Source organism: Sturnus vulgaris, unplaced genomic scaffold, assembly GCF_052056855.1.
Source record: "Sturnus vulgaris isolate bStuVul1 unplaced genomic scaffold, bStuVul1.hap1 Scaffold_1032, whole genome shotgun sequence".
In the NCBI taxonomy this organism is placed as follows: domain Eukaryota; kingdom Metazoa; phylum Chordata; class Aves; order Passeriformes; family Sturnidae; genus Sturnus; species Sturnus vulgaris.
The window spans coordinates 21,104-40,842 of record NW_028275939.1 but is presented as its reverse complement, the minus strand read 5'-3'; the positions used below and the strand labels follow the sequence as shown (position 1 = coordinate 40,842).

The window sequence follows — 19,739 nt, the reverse complement described above, 5'->3', positions numbered from 1 at the left end:
TGGAGAGCTCAGAGGAGCCGGTGTACGAGAGCCTGGAGGAGTTCCACGTCTTTGTCCTGGCCCATGTGCTGAAGAGACCCATCGTGGTGGTGGCAGACACGATGCTGCGGGACTCGGGAGGCGAAGGTGAGACCTGCCTCTCTTCCCCAAAACCCCTCTGATCTGTTCACCTTTCCTTTCTGCCACGTCTTTTCCTTTGCCTTCGAGGCTGGACCTGGAATTGGGAATGGTGCAGTGGGGGGAAAATCGATCTGCTACAAGTAAAAGCCACAGGGGGCCCAGGGCCAGGCTTGGCTCCCAACCCAGTTTCTGCTGCTTTAAGGGCATCCACACGAGGTTTTATTTTTTTTTCTACCTCTTTTGCCCCTATACACACATCTAGAGATGGGAAAATCTGTTCCCTGGGTGGTGGATTTTCCACCATCAGCTTCAGTTTCCTGTTTGAGAAGGTTAATCAGTTTCCATCGTTCTGTGGGCAAAGTTTGTCTTGCGGGGGAGTGGAGGGTTTTTTATAGAAAATATCAGTTCATTCTACATTTTAAATCCTCCTGATGTAAAATAAACATCTATTTTGGGTTGTGGTTTTGTTTAATGTCCCCTGAAAAGACAGATAATTGCAGGTGAGCCTTCGACTGAGGCAAAGATCTCATTCTGGAGCAGTTACAGCACAAACAACTCTGAACTCTTGAACCTGCGATCAGAACTAACCACTCTTGTTTCATCCCAGCATTTGCCCCAATTCCCTTTGGAGGGATCTATCTGCCCCTGGAAGTCCCAGCCAACAAATGCCACCGGTCTCCATTGGTTCTGGCTTATGACCAAGCCCATTTTTCTGCCCTGGTCTCCATGGAGCAGAAAGAAAACACAAAGGATCAAGGTGGGTGATGAGATTCCAGTGAACAAAGCACTGAGGAGGAGGACTTGGGAGTGCTGGGTGGGGGAAAAGCTGGCCAGGACCCATCAACATGTACTGTCAGCCCAAAAAACCAACATTGTCCTGACCTTGGAGCCCTTCCAGTGCCTAAAGGGGCTCCAAGAGCTGGAGAGAGACTTGGGACGAGGGCCTGGCGTGGCAAGACACTGACACAGGGTAGAGTTAGGTGGGATATTGTGAAGAAACCCTTTCCTGTGAGGGTCATGAGGCATTCTGTGACAATTCCATCATCCCGAGTACTGGCACTCACTGGGATTTTGCTGTCAGGCCATTCCCATCAGAGGGGACGATGCTGCTGGTGGGTGCTCAGAGTTGGCTCCAGGTGTGGAGTATTTGTCCTTTTGGGCTGTAAATGTGACATTTCTGTCCCGGGGCAGCTGTGATCCCCCTGACAGACTCTGAGCACAAGCTGCTCCCCGTGCACTTCGCCGTGGATCCTGGGAAGGAGTGGCAGTGGGGGAAGGACGACAGTGACAATGTCAAGCTGGCCAGGTTGGTGATCTGCAGGTGATCCAGGGTTTGGCTCCACAAAGGGTCTGGGTGATCTGCAGAGACCCCACCTGGGATTTCTTGTGCTGGATGAAAGTTGTGCCCAGGGAATGACGCTGTTCATGGGGGTGGAGCAGCTTTTCCTTCATTTTCCTTCATTTTTGATACGATTTGGGTGGGGCTGTGACATCATTCACACGCAGTAGGTAGATGATGCTCCAGATCCTGGAGCTCTGGGCTGGGCATAGCTCAAGGCACCAGCAGCAGGAGGAGGAGTAGCACAAAAAAGGTGCCTTTTTCCATTGGCCACCAAATCCCTGCATCACGGGTCCCTGGAGCAGGGAGGGGTGGTGGCCACCAGATCATGCCTGGTTTGGGTGAGACTTGGGGCAGGTCTCACCGTGGTTTGGTCCCAGCAGTTCCTGTGGCTGAGGCAGAAGCATTTTGGTTCTGACACTGAGGAATCTGATTTCTCCCTTTGGGTTTTCATGGAAAGGAAAGCTGCATAATTATCCCTTTTGTTCCCCCGGTAGGAAAGCAGCCATTTAAATACATAACACAGGGAATAATGTAAATACGGGGGGAGATATTTCCAAATGGAAAATGGCTCTAACTTGTGGTTTTACCCCCCTGCAATGGCAGCGTGACGCTGTCGCTGGAAGCCAAACTGCACCTGCTGCACAGCTACATGAATGTCCGCTGGATCACATTGCCTTGTGACATGCAGGTAAAGGGACCAGGGGGATCTTCTTTACCTATGAATTATTCAGCCCTCCTCTCTACAGGGAAGGTGGTGTAAGGCCTTGCCTTACCTGGGGGCTTTGTCTCATGTGGGGCTCTGTGCCCGCAGGAATTGTGGCTGACCTGCTGTGAGAGCAGGGAAGTGACTCAGTTTTGCTTGTGGGCACCTTTTCTCTAGAGCTTTCCATGCCTGTTTCAGTCTTCACTCGACCCAGAAGCCCCCTGCCCCTCAGGGATGCCCCATGCTCCAAACAAATTGGAGCTGTTGGTTTATGGCCACCTCAAGGCTAGGACAAGTCTCACCCCCTCTTCCCTGGCTTTGCACCTGAAACCTCGAGCAGGTGGAGGTATGATAGACTCACAGAATGGAATCATAGGATCCTGGAATATCTCAGGTTATTTAGGAGATATTTAGGGATGTGCAGGATGCACTGGGGACACGCCTTCCTGAGTGTGTCCAGATGCCATCCTTTCCCTGTTCCAAACAACACCGCCTCCTTTGCTTCACCTTCCACCTGAAAATCTTTACCTGAGGAGTTTCTAGACTTCGATATTTGTCTTTTCCTTCCTCCTCAGGCGCCTCTGGCTCAGCCAGAATCCCCCACGGCCTCCGCAGGTGATGATGCTCGCTCGGCAGCCGAGTCGGGCGAGTCGGACAAGGAGTCGGTGTGCAGCAGCTCTGCCAGCAACGGGGGCACCAGGGCCGGCAAGGACAGGGAGAAACCAAAGAAAGAGCGGGAAAAGGAGAAGGAAAAGGATAAAAAACGGGCAGACTCGGTAGCCAACAAGCTGGGAAGCTTTGGGAAGACTCTGGGCAGCAAACTAAAAAAGAACATGGGGGGCCTGATGCACAGCAAAGCCGTGAAGGGCGGCATGAGCAACGGGCAGGGAGACACCCTGGAGAAGAAGAAGAAAGGATCCCTGAAAGCAGCACGGAAAGACAGCAAAGAGGAATGTTCCCCGGGAGGAGACTTAGCTCCTGCGGAGAGAACGTGCCCAGGCAAAGCAGCCCTGGAGAAGCCGTCGGATCCTTACAAGTACAGCAGCGACGTGCGGCTGAGCCTGAGCATCCTGCGCGCCGCCATGCAGGGCGAGCGCAAGTTCATCTTCGCCAGCCACCTCAAGACCAGCACCCGGCACCAGTTCCAGGAGGAGATGATCCAGAGGTACCTCCTGGATGCCGAGGAGCGTTTCCATGCAGAGCAGAGGCAGAAGGAGGCGGAGAAGAAGGCGCTGGGCAGCGCTGCCCTGGCCAAGAGGCCGGAAGGGGAGGTGGGTGCCCAGCGGAGCGAGGAGGCAACGCCAAGCCCCGTGTTCTCCCAGCCACCTCCCGCCTACCCCCCCCAGCCCCTGGAGCCAGCCGTGGGTGCTAAAATAGCCGCTTTTCCTGCCGGCTATTCGGGCGTTTTCACCTTCCCCAGGCCCTCCATGGGCAGTGCTGAGGGGCTGCACCCACCCGGGTGCGCCGAGGGCCGGCGGCAGCTGGCGGGGGGACCCTGTGGGAGCCTCCCCTCCTACGCCACCCTGCCCCGGCACCACCAGGGCCGGCTCGGCCCCGGCCCTGCCCAGCTGGGCTGCTTCTCCCCCACAGACATGGACATCCAGCCTCCCTTCCCTTCGGAGTGCAAGGGCTCCGGCTGCCTCCCCCTGCACAGCAACAGCTGCCGGGAATTCCTCGAGCAGGACAAGGCGGGAACAGTGGATAAAATGAGAAGCCAAGCCCTCTACAATATCCAGCAGACCAAGTGCAAACAGCCCAACTGCACCTATTATGGACACCCAGAGACTGGGAATTTCTGTTCCTGCTGTTACAGGGATGAGATGCAGCGCAGGGAGCGGGAGGCACTGGTGCACAGGTTCTGATGCTTCCCCCTGTGAGGATCCGGACCCTTGGAACGTGGGGAACGCAATAACAGAGATCCACTTTGCTTTTGCACCCACCCACGCTCCTCTCCCACTCTGCAGGGTGTGGGAGCAGGCGTTTTGGCTGGACGGACTGGGAGTGACGTGGGGCTGGTGGGATTGGCAGGGTGCAAGGAGGGAGATGGGGAAACCAGCCCCTGCTTTCCCAGAGCCCCTGTGAGGGAGGAGGAGGAGGAGGATTCCCAGGACTGCCTGGGAACAATGGGGGCTGCTTGGGTCGGAGCACAGGGTGAGGGGGGAGAATTCCTCAAAAACTCAATAAACCAGACCAAAGCTTTGGGAGCGGGCAGGGGGAGCAGCTCCCACCAGGTCCTTCCCGCTTCCTGACCACCTGGGACGGAGCAGAAATGCCCCATTTTGAGCGTCACAAAACCTTTTAATGGAGTTTTTTAACACTGGTTTTATTCTGTAGTTCTTCTTGCTAGTACTGAGCGACACCGTGTTGGAGTTGGACATTGGTGAGGTGGGTTGGGTGCCCCCCACCCAGTCCTGGATGACTCCAAGCACCAGGACAGGCTCAGGTCTCTGTCGCCCCCTCTCCTACCGGCGAGCTCAACTCTGGTTTTAAAATGTTGTTTTTAAACTCTTTCTGAGGTGGGGGGAGCCAGGGGGACTCCCAGGCTCAAGGGTTTGGAGGTTTCTCTTCCTGGTGCAGAACCCCCAGGCCACAGGAGAGCCAAGGCGAGATCCTGGCTCAGCGTTTCCTGCCAGGAATTCCCAGTGGCGTGGGGCAAATCCCCCAGGAATACCCACTGGAAAGGGGTCCCAGAGCACCCCCAGTCTCGGGGTGGAGCCAGGGGGGTCACAGCCCCATGTAACTCCTACTTGAGCACAGCTACTCTGTACTACCTCTGATCCTGATTAACTCGGCTCCGTTGTGCTGAGCCACCAACTGACCTTTAGGCTGCGGAATTAATCCATATTTTTGATAACAGGGCTAAAAAGCAGAACAATAAGGTTAAAAAAAAATCCTCCTGTGACTAATGTCCCACGCTGTTTTCTGACCCCATCCCGGCCCCCTGGCTCCCAGAGTGGGATTCACTTTAGCACTGCGATGTTTGCACAGAATTCCTTGGGGTTCTTGGTAACTGCAGCTCCCAAACCGGGCCTGATCCTGCACGGAGTGAGGTGCAGCATTTCCTATCACACGGAAATAAAACAGGAGTTATATGCTTCAGCCAGAGCTTTCAAACATTCCCTTGTTTTTATTTTTGGGTTGATTTTTCCAGAAGGCATGAAACTATGCAACCCCTTCCTGCCCATGGCCGTTTTCAGGGGAAAGGATGAGGACCTGGGCAGAGGAGCTGGAACCGTACTGAGCTCGGGGCCTTACACTTGGCCCTAAAAATGTTAACTTCGACCTAAAACCCCCTGAATTAAGGCCTTTCTTACACCTAAATGCCCCCAAATAAGGCCTTTCCTAGTGGGATCCCAACACTTGGAGTGCAGCTAGCAATGCCTCTTGCCCGCAGGTTTTCAAATCCAAATTTCGGACACCCCACCCAGGGATGATTTGACTCCAGTGTAAGTTGCTTTCCCTGTTTTTTATAAAATCCCTGAGCGTGGCTGAAGCTGTGGGAAGGGGAGGGTGTGAAACCTGCTCCAACTGGCTCCTCTTACCTCAGAACAAATTCCACACTTCTTCCTCAAACTGCAGGAATTCCGATGGACTTTAACCCCGAGGCAGGGACATGCAGTGCTGCTTAAGTGGCACAGCCTCTGCCCCCATTTGGTTCACCCCAAATTTTAAGCTGAAACGGTTAAAACCTAACCCAAACGCTTCACTGGTTTAAATTCCAGTTTCAGATGTTTATTTTTCCCCAAATCAGAGCAGCAGCTTTATTCTGGCATTGGGAATATCCTCTGGCTGTGCTGGAAATGTGCACCATCGAGAGCAGGAATGCCCCAGGGCACGGGAGGGAAGGCAGGAGGTGATGCTTCATCACTCATTCCTCGGGTTTTGGGGGAATTTTCTCTCCTTTTAGCTCCATCCCAGTGGATGCTGGACTTGGGTGGGGATGGGAAGCTCCCAGACCTGCTCGCTGGTTTGGTGAGTTGGGAGGAGACAGAGAAGGCAGAAAACCCGTAGGAAAAGTAGGGAAAGCACCAGTCCTGGAGGGAGAACTCCAGAACTGGAGGAGATGCACCAAACCTGCCCCCAGGAGGGATTTTTCAAGGGGAGGGAGGATGGGGATGGGGACAGGGAGGCTGTGGTGTGACCCCAAGGTCAAACTAAGTGCACTTAACTGGTGTGGTTGGAATTCAAATCGCTGCCATCAGATCCTGGTGGAGGAAAACTTTGTCTTTTCAGCCTGTGTAAAACCCATTAATGAGATTTGATTTGATTTGATTAAATGAGATTCACTTTTGCCATTCCCCAGCCCCTTGGTGGGGGGAGCCGGGGCAGCTTTGGGTCTCACTAACGCGACACCGAGTGACCTGAATTAATTCTTCACTGGTTTATTCACCAAAAAAAAGTCTTCTTTTTTTTTTTTTTTTCCTTAATTAATTCTAGCTTAATTGGTGATATTTGGAATCCCAGTGAACAGGGCTGGAGAGTTGCACTTGGGCTATACCTGTGGCCTCGTTGTGGCACCACAGACTCATTGACAATAAAAAACTTCAGCTGATTCACCTGAGGCTCCTTCATCCCCTCACCCCGAGGGCTCTGGGCATCCCCAATTCCCTCCTGGGGAATTGCTGCTCCTCATCCCCTTCTCCATCCATTTATTGGGTTCTTGGAGTTACTGTTTATCATTTATTATTTATTTTTGGGGTTATTATTTATGTTATTTATTGTGTGATTCCATTTTGATACTAATTCATGGCTTTCATTTAAAAAAAGAACACCCTTAAGCACCTTTCCCTCCCTGCTTCTGTTCATCCTTGCTGATCTTGGAGCCTTTTCCCCAACTGCATCCCAAGGCCACCCGAGAGGGTACCAGGGTCTCAGGACAAAATTAGGGATAAAATCCAGCATGGGCCATATGGATGCTGAAGCTTTAAATGAAAGAGAAAAAAGAGGTTTGGGAGTGCTTGGAGATGGATCATGGAAGGTGAGAGCAGTTTCCCATAGGATTTCTGTCATTGGGATTTCCTCTCCAAGCTCCTGGGTTTTTTTCCTTCCTCCCAGCACTGTGAGTGGACACTCAGAGCCCAGCACCGTGTCTGTGCTGGGTGATTTTCTTCCAGGATTTTTTTCCTCCTGCCATGGCCCAGACTGACCCCGTCCTGGCTTGGAGCAGCTCTGGGCTCAAAGCCTCCAGGAAATTCCTCTCATCTGCCAGGTGCCAGAGCCAAAAGACAATCCCAGCCCCTGGGAACCTCTGCCAGGAGATTCTCCTGCAGGAGGAAAATTGAGGTCCACGAGCTGCAGCCTCCAAAGCTAGGACTGCCCCAAAACTCTGGGGAGAAATACACCAAAAATCAAGAGTTGGAACTGGAGTTCCATCGAGATTTCCATCTGCCTGGGCTGTGTCAGTGCCTAACCCTAAGCTTAAACCCTAAACCTAAGCCAAACCCTAGCGCTAAACCCTAAGACTAGCACTAGCCCTACACCTAGCCCTAAACCCAAATCCTAGCCCTAGCCCTAGAACTAGACCAAGGCCAAACCCTAGCCCTAACCCTAACCCTAGCCCTAACCCTAACCCTAAACCCAAAGCCAAACCCAAATCCTAGCCCTAAGCCCTAAGCCAAGCCCAAGGCCAAGTCCTTGCCCTAGCCCAAGCACTAACCCTAACCCTAGCCCTAACCCTAACCCTAGCCCTAGCCCTAGCCCTAGCCCTAGCCCTAGCCCCAAACCCTAGCCCTAAACCCAAAGCCAAAGCCAAACCCAAATCCTAGCCCTAAGCCCTAGCTCAAGCCCAAGCCCTAGACCAAGGCCAAGCCCTTGCCCTAGCCCAAGCCCTAACCCTAACCCTAACCCTAGCCCAAGCCCTAACCCTAACCCTAACCCTAACCCTAGCCCTAGCCCCAAACCCTAGCCCTACCCCTAGCCCTAAACCCAAAGCCAATTCACAAACCCAAATCCTAGCCACAAGCCCAAGCCCAAACCCAAGCCCTAACCCTAACCCTAACCCTAACCCTAGCCCTAGCCCCAAACCCTAGCCCTAGCCCTAGACCTAAACCCAAAGCCAAACCCAAACCCAAATCCTAGCCCTAAGCCGTAAGCCAGGCCCAAGGCCAAGCCCTTGCCCTAGCCCAAGCCCTAGCCCAAGCCCTAACCCAAACCCAAACCCAAATCCTAGCCCTAGCCCTAGCCCTAACCTAAGCCCAAGCCCTAACCCTAACCCTAGCCCTAAACCCAAAGCCAATTCCAAAACCCAAATCCTAGCCCCAAGCTCAAGCCCTAACCCTAACCCTAGCCCAAAACCCTAGCCCTAGCCCTAAACCCAAACCCAAATCGTAGCCCTAAGGCCTAGCCCAAGCCCTAGACCAAGGCCAAGCCCTAGCCCAAGCCCTAACCCTAGCCCTAACCCTAACCCTAACCCTAGCCCTAGCCCCAAACCCTAGCCCTAGCCCTAGCCCTAAACCCAAAGCCAAAACCAAATCCAAATCCTAGCCCTAAGCCCTAAGCCAAGCCCAAGGCCAAGCCCTTGCCCTAGCCCAAGCCCTAGCCCAAGCACTAACCCTAACCCTAACCCTAGCCCTAACCCTAGCCCAAGCCCAAGGCCAAGCCCGTGCCCTAGCCCCAGCCCTAGCCCAAGCCCTAACCCAAGCCCAAGCCCTAACCCTAGCCCCAAACCCTAGCCCTAGCCCTAAACCCAAAGCCAATTCCCAAACCCAAATCCTAGCCCCAAGCTCAAGCCCTAGACGAAGGCCAAGCCCTAACCCAAGCCCAAGCCCTAGCCCTAGCCCTAACCCTAGCCCAAAACCCAAAGCCAATTCCAAAACCCAAATCCTAGCCCCAAGCTCAAGCCCTAACCCTAGCCCTAGCCCTAAACCCAAACCCAAATCGTAGCCCTAAGGCCTAGCCCAAGCCCTAGACCAAGGCCAAGCCCTAGCCCAAGCCCTAACCCTAACCCTAACCCTAACCCTAACCCTAACCCTAACCCTAACCCTAACCCTAACCCTAGCCCTAGCCCTAGCCCCAAACCCTAGCCCTAGCCCTAGCCCTAAACCCAGAGCCAAAACCAAACCCAAATCCTAGCCCTAAGCCCTAAGCCAAGCCCAAGGCCAAGCCCTTGCCCTAGCCCAAGCCCTAACCCTAACCCTAGCCCTAAACCCAAAGCCAATTCCAAAACCCAAATCCTAGCCCCAAGCTCAAGCCCTAACCCTAACCCTAACCCTAACCCGAGCCCAAGCCCTAACCCTAACCATAGCCCTAGCCCTAAACCTAAACCTAAATCGTAGCCCTAAGGCCTAGCCCAAGCCCTAGACCAAGCCCTTGCCCTAGCCCAAGCCCTAGCCCAAGCACTAACCCTAACCCTAACCCTAACCCTAACCCTAACCCTAACCCTAACCCTAACCCTAACCCTAACCCTAACCCTAACCCTAACCCTAGCCCTAGCCCCAAACCCTAGCCCTACCCCTAGCCCTAAACCCAAAGCCAAACCCAAACCCAAATCCTAGCCCTAAGCCCTAGCCCAAGCCCAAGCCCTAGACCAAGGCCAAGCCCTTGCCCTAGCCCAAGCCCTAACCCTAACCCTAACCCTAACCCTAACCCTAACCCTAACCCTAACCCTAACCCTAGTCCTAACCCTAACCCTAACCCTAACCCTAACCCTAACCCTAACCCTAACCCTAATAACCCTAACCCTAACCCTAACCCTAGCCCTAGCCCTAACCCTAACCCTAACCCTAACCCTAGCCCTAGCCCTAACCCTAACCCTAACCCTAGCCCTAGCCCTAGCCCCAAACCCTAGCCCTAGCCCTAAACCCAAACCCAAATCCTAGCCCTAAGCCCAAGCCCAAGCCCAAGCCCTAACCCTAACCCTAACCCAAGCCCTAGCCCTAGCCCTAGCACTGAACCCAAAGTCAAAGCCAAAGCCAAAGCCAAACCCAAGCCCTAGCCCTAGCACTGAACCCAAAGCCAAAGCCAAAGCCAAAGCCTAGCCCTAGCCCTAGCCCTAGCCCTAGCCCTAGCCCTAGCCCTAGCCCTAGCCCTAGCACTGAACCCAAAGCCAAAGCCAAGCCCTAGCCCTAGCCCTAGCCCTAGCCCTAGCCCTAGCCCTAGCCCTAGCCCTAGCCCTAGCCCTAGCCCTAGCCCTAGCCCTAGCCCTAGCCCTAGCCCTAGCCCTAGCCCTAGCCCTAGCCCTAGCCCTAGCCCTAGCCCTAGCCCTAGCCCTAGCCCTAGCCACAGCCACCTCGGGTTTTGTGTTTTGGGGTGCCTGCAGGTGCCGTGGTGAGTGGTGGCACAGGGAGCCCCAGGGCCACCATCCAACTGCTGGTGCGGCTCGGGGGCCGGCGGGAGCGAGCCCGGCCTGGCTCGGGAGCCGCTCTTGGGCTGGGAGGGGAAGGCTCCGTGTTTGTGCGCTGAGTCACCGAGCAGCTTCTCCTGCCCCATGCCCGGGAGGGGCCCCGGGTCCCCCTCCCGTGACGGGGTTTGGGGGTTCCCTGCACCGGGCAGGACCCCCGAACCGTCTGTCCCTGCCGGGTCTGTGCCCCCCGCCCCAGCGCTGAACTTCTGGGGTGCTTGAGGCTGCCCCCCCTCTTTTCCCCTCCGCCCGCCGAGCTCCCTCCCCGGGCTCCCCCCTCTTTCCCAGCGCCGGTACCGGGCGGCGGGATGGCGGGGGCCGGAACGCCGGGATCCCGGGGGTCGGGATGAGTGGAATCCCGGGCCCCGAGGGGCGGGATGCCGGGGCAGGGATGCCAGGGGAGGGCGGGATGCCGGAGTGGAGGGCGGGATGCCGGAGCCGGGCCGGGCGCTCGGGGCTCTCTCCCGGGCCGCTCCGGCCCCGGCGCTCGGGGCCCGCCCGGCCAAAGTCCCTGCGCCATGAGCGGGGTCCCGAGCGGCCGCCGCCCGACTTTCTCCGGGCTCCCAGGTAGGGACGGGGCCGGGGGCCGAGGGTCCTGGGGAGGCTCGGGGCGCTCGGAGCCCCGGACCCAGTGTCGGTCCCTACAGGGGAGCGGGTGCTCGAGGAAGCGGCGGGCGCCCGGCAGCGCTGCGGGAACGGCGGCGGCTCCGTCCCGGGGACGCTGCTCTGCACCGACCGCCGCCTCGCCTTCCTGCCCGGCCAGGTGCGAACGGAACACCCGGAACGGGACCGCGGGGAGGGGCGGGGGGAACCCCTGACCCGGCGCGAACCCATCCCACCGCACCCCGAGCCCATTCCGAACCCATCCCACCGCACCCCGATCCCATTCCGAACCCATCCCACCGCACCCCGATCCCATTCCGAACCCATCCCACCGCACCCCGAGCCCATTCCGAACCCATCCCACCGCACCCCGATCCCATTCTGAACCCATCCCACCGCACCCCGATCCCATTCCGAACCCATCCCACCGTACCCCGATCCCATTCCGAACCCATCCCACCGCACCCCGACCCTCGGCTCAGCCCCACCCCACCGCATCCCTGACTCCCATCCCAGCCCCATCCTAGTCCCTCCTGGCTCGTTGACTGTGTTCACCCTGGGAACTCTTCACTGCAGGACATAGTGGGGGTCACAAGGCACAAGGGACATGGGACAGCCAGGTCCAGATCCATCCCCACCACCTTCCTGGGACTGGGGGGGACACTCTGGGGTAGTTTCCAGCCCTCCTCACTCTCCCACAGGCTCCTGGCTCCCGTGGCCTCCTCCGCTCTGAGGATGAGGTGGCCCTGCCCTGCATCCACAAGCTGGTGGCAGGTAATGGGGACATCCGGGGACATGAGCGATGAGCTGGGCAGGTCTCGGGTCTCATCCCCATCTAACGAGCTGGGCAGGTCTCAGCTGGCCCTGACAGCCTCATCCCCCTGACCCCAGCCAGCAGCTTCTCCAAGCCCAAGGTGCTGACGGCCGCCTCCACCCTCAAGTTCATCCCCGAGGAACTCGCTGTCTTCTGTCGGGATTTCCGCCTGCTCCGCTTCTCCTTCCCCGAGAACGGCTTGGCTCCGCAGGCGTTCCGGGTAAGCCGGGGAGGTGCAGAAGTGTTGTGCCCTCACTCTGGGGTACCCCTCGGTTCCGGGGAAGCCTGGGGGCCTCACACCGCCCCCCCGGCTGCCCTCGCAGGTGGCCAATGCCATCGCACAGGCACGGGAGGCGGCTGCGTGGCTGCGGGACGCTGCCGAGGGACACAATGGCTGGTCCTGCCCTGGCGAAGCCCCCTCAGAAGAGGAGGAGGAGGAGGAGGAGGAGGAGGAAGGCTCGTCCACCACGCTGCTCTTTGAGAGCCTGCAGGACTGGGAGAAGGAACTGCAGCGTCTCGGTGCTGCGGGCTGGAGGGTGAGCGCCGTCAATGAGCGCTTCGACATGGCCCCCAGGTACGGCCCCGTCGGTCCCCGACACTGTCTGAGCCACTGCCAATGGCACCTGTGATTTGGGGGAGCCCACCCTGTGTCCCACCTTCCCACAGCCTCCCCCGGTATCTGTGGGTGCCCAGCGGGCTTCTGGACCATGACCTCAAGCGAACCTTTGCCCACTTCCAGGAGCGCCGGGTGCCTGTGAGTGTCTGGGCAGGTCCTGGCAGGGTGGGGGGCACTGGGAGGGCGATGTGGTGGCATCGTCCCATTTCTCTTGCAGCGCCTGTGCTGGCACCACCCGGGTGGGGGGGACCTGCTGAGAGCCTCCAGCTTTCACCCGGCCTCAGAGCCAGGCAGTGAGGACGTGAGGTGGGTCCAGGGGGGCCCAGGGGGGCTGAGGAGGTGCCCCTGGCCTGGCCCCACCGGGGCTTCCTGTGCCCCCCAGGTGTCTGGAGGCGCTGCTGCTGGGGGACCGCGGGCCCTGCGTGTTGGCTGACGTGGCCGAGCTGCCCACGCTCGCCGACATCCAGCTCGCCCACCTGAGGCTGCGGGCGCTCTGCCTGCCTGGTGAGTGGCACTGAGCAGACCTCGGCGACCCCCGAGCCCCCCAGGGGCCTGGGCCTTCCCCTCCGCTGAAACCCCATCCCGTGGGATCCAGGTGCAGTGGCAGAGGAGAAGTGGCTCTCGGCCCTGGAGGGGACACGGTGGCTGGACCACGTCCGGTGAGCAGGGAACGAGGGGGCTCTTTGGGGTGTAGGGAGATATTTTGGGGTGTAGGGGGGAAATTCACCCTAAATCCTACGGTAGAATGGCCCCCCCAACCCACCTGGGGGCACTGTAAGGTGATGGGGCATTGCGGTGGGTGCATGAGCCACCCGAATGGGTGACTGTGGCATTTTGGGGTGCCCTGAACCCCTGCTTTTGCCCCCCAGCACCTGCCTGAGAAAAGCTGTGGAGGTGGTGTCGCTGCTGGCAAGGAAACGCTGCTCCGTGGTCCTGCAAGGTGGGGGCACCAGGATAGGGGCTGGAAAAGGATGAAGGGAACTGGAAAGGGGCCGCCCCCTCTCACTGCCTTGCCCCTTCAGAGCCCTCAGACCGGGACCTGAACTGCCTCCTGGCCTCTCTGGTGCAGCTCCTGGGGGACCCCCACGCCCGCTCCCTGCCTGGCTTCCAGAGCCTGGTGCAGAGGGAGTGGGTGGCAGCTGGACACCCCTTCCCACGCCGGCTGGGGCTGCTCTGCCGGGACACCCCTCGAGAGGAGGTGAGACCCCCCCCATTCCTGTCCCGCCAGGGTGACAGGAGTTGGGACCCCTGCCTGGGAGGAGGTGAGACCACCCCATCCCGTATCCTCCCTAGGCCCCTGTGTTCCTGCTGTTCCTGGACTGCACGTGGCAGCTCCTGTGGCAATTCCCGGCAGATTTTGGCTTCACTGAGGCTTTTCTCCTGGCGCTCCATGACAGCAGTTTCAGCCCCTACTTCAGCACTTTCCGCTTCAGCTGCCAGCGCCAGCGAGGCCACAGCAGCACGGTGAGGGGCAGGGGCACATTGCTGCATCCCCAAACCCACCCATTTCACCCCTTCTCCTCATCCTGTCTCAGCTTCTCCACCCCCATTCCAAACTGGGGATGAGCACCCCCAGATTTCCCATTTTACCCCTTCTTTTCCCCTCTGTGCCTCAGTTTCCCCATCCCTAATGGGGCACCGACTTCCCAACTCTTCCCCCACAGCCCCGGCTCCCCAGCCAGACCTACCGGCCCATGGGGGGCTGGCAGGACCCTGGGGGGCACAGGGGACGCCCCCGCACCTGCACCTTCCCCCCGGTGTGGGCCTGGGGGCGGCGTTACACCTGGCAGCAGCAGGAACAGTTCAGGAACCCTGCGGGATCCCCTGCCCCTGCTGAGTCCCTGGCCCCAGGCACGGTGAGCTGGGGGGCTGCACCCTTCCTTTGCCTCCTTTTTGTCCTTCTGGCTGCCTTCTCCCTCCCTTTTTCCCCCCTTAATTCCTATAGTATCCCCCCATTTCCTCTTTCAGCCTCTTTTATTCCTAATGCCTATTCTTTTCACCACACCTTTCCTCCCCTGTTTTCACAACAGACTTCTCTCCTTCTTGTTTCCCCCTACTCCCACTCACCCCTCAGCCCAGCTGCATTTCCCTCCATTTTTCCTAATCCCTATTTTGCCCCTTTCCCAGCCTGGAGACCCCTGCGTGTGGAGGGGGTCCAGGCTGGTGCTGGCACTGGCCAAGGGCTCATTGTGCCCCCACGCCCTGCCCTGGTGGAGCCGCCCCCCTCTGCGCCCCCCACACCGGGTGTCCCCATCAGAGAGCCAGGGGACACAAGGGGGGCTCTTGGGGACCTGCCAGCCCCCCCCGGGGCTGCTCCTGCCCTGCACTGCTGGGCCATGCATCCGGCTCTGGCACCGCTGCTACCTCAGGGGGCTGCCCCAGGAACAGGTACTGGGGAAACTGGGGCCTGGGGGGTCCTGCTTTGGGGGGGTCCCGCTTTGGGGGGTCCCACTTTGGGGGGTCCCAGCCTGTCTTGATGTTTGGACTGGACCCAACTCGTGTCCATCCAGCTAACCCTGTCTTTGTGTCCAGCAGGGGGGATGGATGGAGGGATGGAGGGATGGATGGATGGATGGATGGATGGATGGATGGATGGATGGATGGACAGATGGAGGGATGGAGGGATGGAGGGATGGATGGATGGACCCATGTCCATCTATCCTACCCTGTCTGTGTCCCTGTCCTGTGCTGGACATTCTGCCCTGTGTTACCATCCTTGTGTCCTGGTCCCATGATGAACACTCCACCCTATCCATGTTCTCATCCCTGTGTTCCTGTCCTGTCCTTGTCCTGCGTCTCTGCCCCATCCTCGTGTCCCCATGCCGTGCTGGATGTGGTCTCTTGGCAGCGTGGGCGCTTGGCCCCATCCCTGGCTGGGCTGGCTGAGGAGCTGGAGCTGCTCCAGGACCGGCTCCATGCCTGGAACACGCGGAGACCCCACTGAGACCCCGGAGGGCACCTGAGCCCGACCCAGCTCTGGGACGCCACCAGGATCGCTCGGGACTTGGGGCCTCTGGCACTGCCCGGTGCCTGCAGCCGCTCCCCGCAACCTCTGGGTGCTTGGGGGTCCCGGGAAGGGCAGAGCGGCGAGTCCCGAGGTGTCCCCGATGTTGGACGGACACTGCCGGGTCACGGCTTTCCATTAAATCTGTGCTGCCTCCACGAGGCTCGAGGAGCTGAGGGATGGGGATTGGAGGAGATGGGATGGGACTGGAATGAGGATGCTGCGGGAGCCCAGACCTCGGACGTGCGGCACGGGGATCGTGGGGCACTGAGGGCACTGCTGGCCGCGAGGGCCATGTCGCCACAGAAGGGCAACGGCCCCTTCCGCCCACACCCAAGATGGCGGCCGCGCCTTCCCCTCTAAACGCCACTTCCGGCCCGTCCCATGGACACGAGGCTTGCGCGTTGACGTCACGCGCGTCGTGCGTGCCAGCGTGCGTGCGGCGCCGCGCGCGCGGAGCGGGCTAAGATGGCGGCGGGGCCGATTTCGGAGAGGAACCAGGGTGGGAGCGGCTGGGGTGTCCGGGGGCACCAGGGAGATGGGGGGAACGCTGAGGGCACTGAGAGGGAAACCGCGGGGGTTCTGCGGAGACCTTGGGTACTCTAGGGGCGTCGCGGGGTGCTGAGGAGGATTCTGGGGGGAATGGGGAATCCTTGGTGCGTCCTGGAGACGCGAGAAGGCACTGGAGCGGGTTTTGAGCTCCCTGGGAACACGGGGTGGGCGAAGCGCCGGGGGAGCTCCATGGGCCATGGTGGCCTCTGGTTTCCCGAAGGAAAAAAGGGGGGGCTGGGGGATCGCCTCCTAGATTAAAGGCTGACGGGGTGGGGGGCTTCGGGTTCGGGAGGCTTTGACTGGATTGACTGACGCCGATTCCTCGCAGATGCCACGGTGTACGTGGGGGGCCTGGACGAGAAGGTCAGCGAGCCCCTGCTCTGGGAGCTCTTCCTGCAGGCCGGGCCCGTGGTCAACACGCACATGCCCAAGGACCGGGTCACGGGCCAGCACCAGGGTGAGGGACCCCCAAATCCCACCGAGGGGCAGAGCTGGGGGTGGGATTGTGATTCAGAAGAGGGGCATCATCCTCTATCGCTCAGGAGGTGTTGAAGACCCAGTTTAAATTAAGTGAGGACTGAATCAAGTATTAGATGGCGTTTAAATGAAACCAAGGGGCTTTCATTCAATAATTAAATGGGGTTTCTAATGAGCTGGAGTTTTAAAAGAAGGGGGTGGGTCTGGGTGGTCTCTTTCTGTCCTGAAGTCCTTTTTTAGTCCCCCGTGAAATCCCTTTGAGGTCTCTCGCACCTGCCCTGAGCCCCAGTTGGCGTCCCCCTGAGCCCCTTTGGGGTCCCCTAGGGTACGGCTTCGTGGAGTTCCTGAGCGAGGAGGACGCAGACTATGCCATCAAGATCATGAACATGATCAAGCTCTACGGAAAACCCATCCGGGTGAACAAGGCCTCAGCCCACAACAAGAACCTGGACGTGGGCGCCAACATCTTCATTGGCAACCTGGACCCCGAGATCGATGAGAAGCTGCTCTACGACACTTTCAGCGCCTTTGGGGTCATCCTGCAGACCCCCAAGATCATGCGGGACCCCGACACGGGCAATTCCAAGGGCTACGCCTTCATCAACTTCGCCAGCTTCGATGCGTCGGATGCCGCCATCGAGGCCATGAACGGGCAGTACCTGTGCAACCGCCCCATCACTGTGTCCTACGCCTTCAAGAAGGACTCCAAGGGCGAGCGGCACGGCTCAGCGGCCGAGCGGCTGCTGGCGGCTCAGAACCCCCTCTCCCAGGCCGATCGGCCCCACCAGCTCTTCGCCGATGCCCCCCCGCCCCCATCCGTGCCCACGCCCGTGGTCACCGCGCTGGGGCCTGGGGTCACCCCTCCAGGTGGGTGACAGACCCGCTGTGGGGCAGGGCTCAAAGGTGCTGGCCCAGCATCGTGCGGCTCTGCCCTGTTTCCGCGTTGCCCCTCGCAATTCCCGCCTCCTTTCCCGAGTTTTTCGGTCGGCTCGTTTCACATCCCCTGCTGTGTTCCCAGGCCTGCCTCCCCCCGGTTCGTTCCCGCCGCCGGTGCCACCGCCTGGAGCGTTGCCCCCCGGGATGCCCCCGGCCATGCCCCCGCCGCCGATGCCACCGGGTGCCGGAGCCCCCGGGCCACCCTCGGGAGCCGCCCCGGCCGGGGGACACCCCCCGCACCCACATCCCTTCCCGCCAGGAGGGATGCACCACCCAGGTAGGGGGCTGGGAGCCGGGCTCAGCTTCTGCTGCTGGGGATTCTTCTCCTCGTCACTGAGTGGGGGTTGCGATTGCCGGAGGATTTGGGGGATTTAGGAAGTCACTGCTGCCTGCGAGGCACCTGAGCAGGGAGAGGTTAGGCTGGGAATGTGTTGAGTTGGGATGCAGGGACATGGGAAGGAAGACACATGGGGAGGTGGTGATGCAGAGAAAAAAGGCAGGAGCTAATTTTGGCGTTAATAATTTAACAAAACCAGTTTTTTCCCTGATTCCCCTCGTTTTGGTCCTGGGAAGGAGCTGCGTCTGCATCTCGGCTCTGGGTTCAAAAGCACAGATTTTGTGAAATGTGCAGTTTAATGATTCTCTGGGATTTGTTTGATCCTGGGGCTCCAAAGCCACCCTAATTAGGGAGCTTTGTGTGATCCTCCTCTGGCCATGCCAAGAACAGATGCTGCAGGGCCTGAGCGGAGCCAATTACACCTGGCCAGGGAAAATCAGGCTCGAGGGGAGAGAATCATTTGTTTTGGCTTTTTTTAATGGGACAAAACGGGATAATTGGGAAAAAGGAAGTTTGGAGGGACTCTGGCTGCTCCAGTCGGAGCAGGGCAGCTCCAGCTTTGAATTACTCTGGGAGTTTGTTCAAAATTCTCAATGGATGGGGATTACTCAGTGTCCCAGGGGTGCACACGCTTGCTGTCCCATCTCTTTTCCCACACACTGGCATCCAAGCCCTTTCCTCTTGCCCAAAAGCTCAGTGTTCCCTTCTCTTTAAGCCTCTTTTTGGCAGCAGAAGCCCCTCTGCACCCATGCTTTCCAGACCCCCCTGGGATTTCAGTTCCTGGGAGTGCCTGGAGCTGCTTCCCAGCACCCCTAACTCCCATCATCCCCCCTAGGAATGCCACCGATGCAGGTGCACCATGGGCCACCTGGGATGGGGCAGCACCACCCGGGACCACCAGGCTCCGGAGGGCAGCCGCCCCCCCGGCCCCCGCCGGGAATGCCGCACCCCGGCCCTCCCCCCATGGGGCTCCCCCCTCGGGGGCCACACTTCGGATCTCCAATGGGTGAGTGGCGTCTGTTCTGGGGGGTCTCTGCTCCAGGGGGAGGAGGAGGAGGAGGGGATGCACAGCCGGGTGTGAAGCAACACCCCGGGGGGACCTGGCATCCCCCTGCCCGCTCCGGGGTCTTCACGAGGTTTTCTCGTTGTGGCATGCAAACCCTGCAACTCGCCCCGTCGGGATTCCCACGGCTTTGGGATCGTTCTGGAGGCCGCCGTGCCCACGGGGGTCTTGGGATAAATTTCTGACACTCGCACACACAGAGGGAGCGTTGGCCAAGCTGGGGGCACCTGCTGGGTGTGGCACCCCTGGGTGTGGTGGGCGCTTGCAGGGAGGTCTGGGAGGGGCGGTGGGGACTGCGTTCCTCCAGGGGGTTTTAGGGGGGGCTCTGTCCTTTCCTCCCCCCTGTCACTGACCCCCTGTCCCCCACAGGTCACCCTGGGCCGCTGCCGCACCACGGGCTCCGCGGGCCCCCCCCGCTGATGCCACCCCACGGCTACAACGGGCCCCCCCGGCCCCCCCCTTACGGCTACCAGAGGGTCCCACTGCCCCCTCGGCCAGCGCAGAGACCCCCTGGAGTCCCCCCCCGAGGGCCCCTGCGGGGACCCCTGCCCTGAGAGGTGGGGGATTCTCTGTTCCCCGTCCTCAGCCTTCCACTCGTATCGACATTCCCATTCCTGCAAAGGGCTGGGGGCCTCCTCCCCTCCTCCTCCTCCCTTCCCTCCCCATTTCTTCCCCCTGTTTCTTTTTAGTGTTAATTTTTGTTGCTCTCCCTACCTCCTCCCGTTTCTCTTCCCCTGGAAGCTTTTCCAAGCTCCTTTTTACTGGATTTGTTGGTTTTGTATGGAAAGCAGTGATAATAAAGAATTTGGGAACCAAAAGGGTTCCTGGATTGGG

At 59.2% G+C, this 19,739-nt stretch overlaps 3 protein-coding genes across 3 annotated transcripts; all 3 read left to right on the top strand.

Annotated features, from left to right (window-relative positions):
- The first annotated feature begins 6 nt into the window (after positions 1 to 6).
- On the top strand, positions 7 to 6,721 carry LOC148219482 (OTU domain-containing protein 7B-like). Its single transcript, XM_088157554.1, has 5 exons — positions 7 to 126; positions 728 to 877; positions 1,312 to 1,426; positions 2,066 to 2,150; positions 2,741 to 6,721. The coding sequence occupies exons 1-5, from the start codon at positions 102 to 104 to the stop codon at positions 4,025 to 4,027; spliced, it is 1,662 nt and encodes a 553-aa protein (XP_088013680.1). The 5' UTR covers positions 7 to 101; the 3' UTR covers positions 4,028 to 6,721.
- Positions 6,722 to 10,912: 4,191 nt separating this feature from the next.
- On the top strand, positions 10,913 to 15,698 carry LOC106862329 (myotubularin-related protein 11). Its single transcript, XM_088157557.1, has 15 exons — positions 10,913 to 11,030; positions 11,151 to 11,266; positions 11,808 to 11,880; positions 11,998 to 12,140; positions 12,244 to 12,494; positions 12,587 to 12,674; positions 12,754 to 12,842; positions 12,919 to 13,040; positions 13,132 to 13,195; positions 13,406 to 13,476; positions 13,559 to 13,734; positions 13,830 to 14,000; positions 14,201 to 14,392; positions 14,664 to 14,924; positions 15,385 to 15,698. The coding sequence occupies exons 1-15, from the start codon at positions 10,913 to 10,915 to the stop codon at positions 15,478 to 15,480; spliced, it is 2,031 nt and encodes a 676-aa protein (XP_088013683.1). The 3' UTR covers positions 15,481 to 15,698.
- Positions 15,699 to 15,955: 257 nt separating this feature from the next.
- Positions 15,956 to 19,739, top strand: LOC148219481 (splicing factor 3B subunit 4). Its single transcript, XM_088157555.1, has 6 exons — positions 15,956 to 16,042; positions 16,421 to 16,549; positions 16,894 to 17,436; positions 17,588 to 17,782; positions 18,678 to 18,848; positions 19,275 to 19,739. Exons 1-6 carry the CDS (start codon positions 16,009 to 16,011, stop codon positions 19,457 to 19,459), a joined length of 1,257 nt encoding a protein of 418 aa, XP_088013681.1. The 5' UTR covers positions 15,956 to 16,008; the 3' UTR covers positions 19,460 to 19,739.

Excerpts from the sequence above, each read along its gene's own strand:
- LOC148219481 (XM_088157555.1), top strand. The coding sequence starts at position 16,009 with ATGGCGGCGGGGCCGATTTCGGAGAGGAACCAGG. Across the intron at positions 16,043-16,420 it reads GATTTCGGAGAGGAACCAGG|ATGCCACGGTGTACGTGGGG; the intron begins GTGGGAGCGGCT and ends GATTCCTCGCAG. Across the intron at positions 17,783-18,677 it reads AGGAGGGATGCACCACCCAG|GAATGCCACCGATGCAGGTG; the intron begins GTAGGGGGCTGG and ends CATCCCCCCTAG.
- LOC106862329 (XM_088157557.1), top strand. The coding sequence starts at position 10,913 with ATGCCGGAGTGGAGGGCGGGATGCCGGAGCCGGGCCGGGCGCTCGGGG. Across the intron at positions 11,267-11,807 it reads TCGCCTTCCTGCCCGGCCAG|GCTCCTGGCTCCCGTGGCCT; the intron begins GTGCGAACGGAA and ends ACTCTCCCACAG. Across the intron at positions 14,393-14,663 it reads AGTCCCTGGCCCCAGGCACG|CCTGGAGACCCCTGCGTGTG; the intron begins GTGAGCTGGGGG and ends CCCCTTTCCCAG.
- LOC148219482 (XM_088157554.1), top strand. The coding sequence starts at position 102 with ATGCTGCGGGACTCGGGAGGCGAAG. Across the intron at positions 878-1,311 it reads AGAAAACACAAAGGATCAAG|CTGTGATCCCCCTGACAGAC; the intron begins GTGGGTGATGAG and ends GTCCCGGGGCAG. Across the intron at positions 2,151-2,740 it reads CATTGCCTTGTGACATGCAG|GCGCCTCTGGCTCAGCCAGA; the intron begins GTAAAGGGACCA and ends CTTCCTCCTCAG.